Raw genomic sequence first — 5,675 nt, forward strand, 5'->3', positions numbered from 1 at the left:
AGAGTCAAAGATCATTGATGTGCCACAGGTGAAGACTGAAGACCAGCTTGCATATATTCTGACTAAAGCTGTTTCAAGTAAAGTATTTCATAGCTCACTTAACAAGTTGCGCATTCAAGACATCTATGCACCAACTTGAGAGGGAGTGTTGACATGATCTGTATCATATCAATTAGTCTTTATTATGATTTATTTTGTGTATCAATTAACATTAGTGATATAGTTTACTTAGATCAACATTTATTACTTTTCTTTATATGTACATGACTGTAATTCTATATAAACCTCTTTAAGAGATGAATATACTTACAACATTATTCCCATATAGTTGAAGAGTTTAGACATTAAACTTCCAACTGTGAACCAACATCTTTCATATTTACACAGGATACCATAGCCATTACCAACCAGACGTCGCAACCAGTTGCCGCAAACTCCAGATCTCCTTACCACATAGCCTATCAATCATTACATTAAAGAATAAGACAACCGCCTTTGCCGCTTCCGCCGCTTGTGCTGCCTCCACCGCTGGTGCCGCTTCCGCCGCTTGTGCTGCCTCCACCACTTCCGACTCTTTTCTTCTTCTCTTCTTGTAGATCGTCACTAAGCTTTCGAATCTCATCCGCAGACCTTTGTTGAGCCTCTTGGGCAATCTTTTCTGCTCTTAGCCGTGCAGCATGTTCATCTTCTAACTTTTGTTCAAGCGTCATGGTGTTCACTCTCATCTTTAACTCAAGCTGCATATTTGTGATTCAGATAAAAGTATACATGAAAGTAAAAGTTCAATATTTACAAGCATATAAAAACAACTCATTAATTAGTAGAGGCAAACACCTTGTGCTCTGAGATCTATATTACCCACTCGATCTTTCCAAATCCAAAGAAAGGAAAAATAAATTGTTTTTATATGGGAGAGCACCGTAATCATAAGATTCCTAATGCAAGATTCCAAACTCAATAAATGAAGAAGGTGATATGGCCACTTAACTTGTTTCAAGGATTTCATTCTACAAATTTTATTAACTACTATCAAGTACATTAAGCTCCCCTTAAGTCACATTTAATGTCATTGCCATTCTGTGTATCCAGATTTCTACCTAACAGTTCAAACTTCTCCCAATCTCGTGTCTCCAAGATCGTGAGAGTTGTGGGGAGTGTTAAACCACCTTAAATCACATTTAGTATGAATGCTGATATTGTGTTCACAGATTTCTAGTTAACAGTTCAATTCTCTTACTCTAAATTTAGGTTTTTTAGGCTCTTACTATTCATTGTACAAATAAGATCAACAGCCAATGCGAAAAGCTATACACAAATTCATTCTTTACAAATACAAATATCTCAGTTTAAAGGGGTTGGTCAATAGACACAGGACTATGGCACAGGATGCAACAAAGTAGCAAATTGTAGTTTTAACTAAGCCAACTGTTAAACATTCTGATGGAAATTATTGAATGCAAACAAAATGCAGATGAAAATATACCATCTCAGTAATTTGTTTAAGCTGCTGATCATATTGACGCTGCATCTGCTCATTCAAACGATTTATTTCTTGTTTTGAATACATCTTCGAAGCAACCTCTTCTTGTTGATCACGAAGTTTCATAGCCCCTTTCTGTCCAGATGCAGCAATGTTTTGATCATTATATTCAATACCAACAAAGTAATAATCTCAAGAAATTACTATAAATAAAAGAGAAAACAACAAAAACCTTCGCTTCAGCAAATATCTCATCTGTGTATGGCCGCCCACCATTCTGTGCTATAACCGAGTTTACAAGCGAGAGAAGGCCCTGCACTTGTTCGACCCTCTTGCTTTCATCCTTAGTCTTGTTATCAAAAAGCACATGTCGATTTCCACACAGACCAAGGATTTCCTATATTATTGCAAGAACTGATTACAAGTCTAGTGCATGATAGGCTCATATCAAAGAGAGTACTGGATCAAGCAAAAAAAAATAAAAGCAAATTCTTACATAAAATATGTCAAAATGATCTTCCATTAATTCCATGTTACTAATAGATTTGTGTCAACTTCTAATGATACTGCTCATTTGAACCAAGTCTACCTTATATCACCACACATCATTAATAAAGACCAACTTTATTTCTGGGAACAACAAATGACAATGACACCAATACTTTTTGTAAAGAGGTAATACACATTTGACGTAAGCAATGAACAGGGAGGAGTTCCCAAGAACTGTCTCAGTTTAGAGAGGACAAGCATTTTCACTAAGTTCGATATCATTTGGAAACAAATCTGGGGAGCAAAGAAAAGAAAAAAAATGGACAACAAACAGGAATGCTTCAACAGAACTTCAATAGTACTTCTAAACTCATGTCTCAACTTGACTATATTCTATATCAAACTTATAAATCCAAATGAAATACACGATGATGTTAACAGATACACTTAAAAAGAATATCATATCCTGCTCATTCAGAAATGGAAACGAAAGTAGTGATGTTATCATGACATTTTAAATTATGGAAAGAAAAAAAAAAACAAATTTACCTTCAAAGGCTTCGGGCAATCACGGCCCAAATAATCTTCCAAAGTCTCATCTTCTTCCAACTCATCTCCTCCCGTAAAGACAACAATCATATAGTCAAAGATTTTACTTCCAAATAGATTTTCCAAGCTACAGATTGCAGACTGCTCTTCTTTTGTAAAGCGAGTTCTAGTTGAGAGAACCACAAGAACAGCATGGATCCCATCCTCGGCCAATTTAATGCACTGGGCAATTTCTTTGCTAATAAAGTCTGATTTGGCAGAATTATCAAAAAGACCTGGAGCATACCACAGAAATCAAAAGGAAAGAATAACCGTTGAAAAGCAGGTTCTTAAATGCAACTACTTTATATACTCGTAGTGCTACTCCTAGAGACATTTTTTAGATACATAATTACAAAACAAATACGCGTCGGCAAGACTTTACCAGGAGTGTCTATAACATTAATTTGTTGTCCATCTCCCAAGATAGCAGTCTTCAATTCAGCAGCGGTCGTGACACCACTAGAGCTACGCCTGGAATTGAAGGCTTTTTTGCCAAGAATGCTGTTGCCTGTTGCACTTTTTCCATTACCAGTGCGTCCAACTAAGACCATAGTGCGAGCATCATTAGAAAAGGGAAGTTGCCGGGCATCAATCGAACGTCCACCCATTATACAAAATCAGAATACCTGCAACCATATATGTTTTATATTCTGTCAATGCTTCATAAACGAGGAAAGTATTGCAAGTGGAATGAGGATACCTTGCAAGCATATAGTCTATATTATCTTTTCTCACTGCTTCATAATGACAAAAGTACGGCAATAGTTGCATTACCTTATATATCTAGAAGACTCACGCACACAATTGCAATGACTTAAGTTATATGAGTAAAGAAAAATTAATTTTTGATTTGAGCAAAACACACTGATTTTTAAACATGTTATCCATATGTAGTTCTATGAGTCAGTAGCACGAATAACTGTAGACCTATCTACGAAAAAAAAAAGATCAGAGAGAGAGAGAGAGAGAGAATCGTCTGATGAACACCGGGCACGCTGACAATTGAAACCAAGGAAAAAAAAAACTATAGAGTTAAAGAGGCAGTACGATTGGAATAACAGCATATAAGGTCGTCTCGAAAGAAAACTCAACTCATGTAGAGGAAGAGCAAAGCCAAGAACAAAGAGACTCTCTGTCGGAGGCCACACAGAGAGAGAGAAGGAGAGAAGTTCTTTGTTATAATGTCTCTCTATGTTTGTATGAGTGGTGAATTTATACGATCCTCCTCGAGGTTTCTGCTCATATACTCTCCTACATTGATGCTGACTTAATTTACACGGAAAGAAAGGAAAGGAAATCAATTCCTTGCTCTTCCACCCAATGCTAGGTGAAGTAGATTCAAAGGTATGTGGAACTGTAAAGGAGCCAACCAGCGAATAGTTGAGGCATCAAATTTTTCCACACTATAGTCTTCTAGGATAAAACTCTTAACACATTTTATCTTTCAATAAGGTGACTATGTGGGGACAATATTTATATAACATGTAAAGATTCGAAATTACAGGTCCTATCACATGTTAGTGTAGTGATCGATGTTAATATACACACACACACACACACATATATATATTCATTTAGTGATCGATGTTAATATACACACACACACATATGTTCATTATCATCAAAGTGCTAAAGTATAATTTAGTGGATAAATTATTCATACATTCACCACCATTTCAATTCAAAATAAAAAAACTATTTTGAAATTTCAAGTCAATTATATAGTAAGTTCAAAATCTAAGAGCAAGTTCACCCGTAGTCAAGAAATGTCAAGGTCGAAAAGTCAAGAATTCAACCAGTCAAGTAACTGTTCACTACCACTGGACATGGGTTTCCACCCGTTTTTTTTCTTGACCAGTCAAGACTGTTCATGTATCACTGTTCATCGATTTTTAACTGTTCATTTTCATTGTTTATTGATTGTTTTAACTGTTCATTTACTGTTCAATTTTACTGTTTTTTTTATATTTTAAAATTAAAATATATTTGATGTAAATAGATGATAATAATGGATATTTATGGATAATTAATGTCATAATTATGCAATTTACTAAGAGGTGTGTGCTTTAATAAGAGGAATTTTCAAATACAACTTTTATTTCATAAAATTTATGCTTACATAAATGAAAAACTAGGAATAAGTACAATACAATTACACAACATGCATAATCACCTAATTATTCAAATCATGATCCTCATCCTCTCTAGGAATCCAATTTGTGTTTGAAGGTTCATCATTAGGGTTAGGGTTGGTGGAATCACCCGTAGAGAAAGGTGAAAATTGTGGTTGTGTAGGATATCCCCCGGGGTAAGGTGGTTGCGGATAGTATCCACCGGGGTAAGGGGGTTGTGGGAATCCACCGGTGAAAGGAGGTGGTGGGAATCCACCGGTGAAGGGAGGTTGTGGGAATCCATCGGGGCAAGATGGTTGTGGGTATGCACCGGGGTAAGGTGGTTGTGGGTATGCACCACCAAAATTTGGTTGTGGGAATGCACCACCAAAATTGGGTTGCGGATAGTATCCACCCATAGAAGGTGGCGTCTGCTCGCCAAGATCTTCTTTCTCCACTATCTTCTTTTGCTTTCTTGACCAATAACGCTTTTTATTTGGCGTCATTTGACTTGTATCAATCTCTATAATACGCTCTTCCCTCTCTTTATTTCGCTCTTCCCTCTCTTTAATTCACTCTTCCCTCTCTTGTAATAGGAGTTGCTCTTTTCTCATTTCGATTTGTAAGAGGATACATGCTCGTTGATTTTCCTCTTGGAGACTTCGAGCGAATTCCTCATCGAGTTTTTTCTTGCCCGTGGTTGCCTCTATTTGGTTGTTCGCTATACTCTCGAGTGTGCTTGACAAATGACTTTGATCTTGCGCTGCCTTCTTTCCTTTCCGTATTGCTTCTTTGGCAGCCTTCCTTCCTTGAGGCCTCACATTAGGATTTGCGGTTTCACCTGCAATTACCTCATCTACATCCATGTCCAAGTTGATGGGAGAATTTCCAGGAATTGGTTGTGTGCGCGTATGTTGATTTCTTTCATTTGATATTCCTCCGGATGTATGGCTAGAGATGTCTTTAAATTGTGCAAAGCCCTCCACAACAGCGTAACTATCAAA

At 36.8% G+C, this 5,675-nt stretch overlaps 1 protein-coding gene across 2 annotated transcripts; it reads right to left on the bottom strand.

Moving 5' to 3' along the window:
- Window positions 1-303: 303 nt before the first annotated feature.
- On the bottom strand, window positions 304-3,735 carry LOC133707088 (immune-associated nucleotide-binding protein 9-like). 2 transcript variants are annotated; one of them, XM_062132621.1, is made up of 6 exons: window positions 3,653-3,735; window positions 2,943-3,186; window positions 2,519-2,793; window positions 1,713-1,877; window positions 1,484-1,615; window positions 304-737 (listed from the first exon to the last, which is right to left on the bottom strand). In XM_062132621.1, the coding sequence occupies exons 2-6, from the start codon at window positions 3,166-3,168 to the stop codon at window positions 474-476; spliced, it is 1,062 nt and encodes a 353-aa protein (XP_061988605.1). In that variant the 5' UTR covers window positions 3,169-3,186; window positions 3,653-3,735; the 3' UTR covers window positions 304-473. The 2 variants fall into 2 exon arrangements, with proteins under 2 accessions (XP_061988605.1, XP_061988603.1); XM_062132619.1 differs by having other exon boundaries at window positions 3,608-3,735.
- Between the last annotated feature and the right edge of the window lie 1,940 nt (window positions 3,736-5,675).

Source organism: Rosa rugosa, chromosome 4 (assembly GCF_958449725.1).
Source record: "Rosa rugosa chromosome 4, drRosRugo1.1, whole genome shotgun sequence".
Lineage (NCBI taxonomy): Eukaryota > Viridiplantae > Streptophyta > Magnoliopsida > Rosales > Rosaceae > Rosa > Rosa rugosa.

Excerpts from the sequence above, each read along its gene's own strand:
- LOC133707088 (XM_062132621.1), bottom strand. The coding sequence starts at position 3,168 with ATGGGTGGACGTTCGATTGATGCCCGGCAACTTCCCTTTTCTAATGAT. Across the intron at positions 1,878-2,518 it reads ATTGCCCGAAGCCTTTGAAG|GAAATCCTTGGTCTGTGTGG; the intron begins GTAAATTTGTTT and ends GCAATAATATAG. Across the intron at positions 1,616-1,712 it reads AGATATTTGCTGAAGCGAAG|AAAGGGGCTATGAAACTTCG; the intron begins GTTTTTGTTGTT and ends GCATCTGGACAG.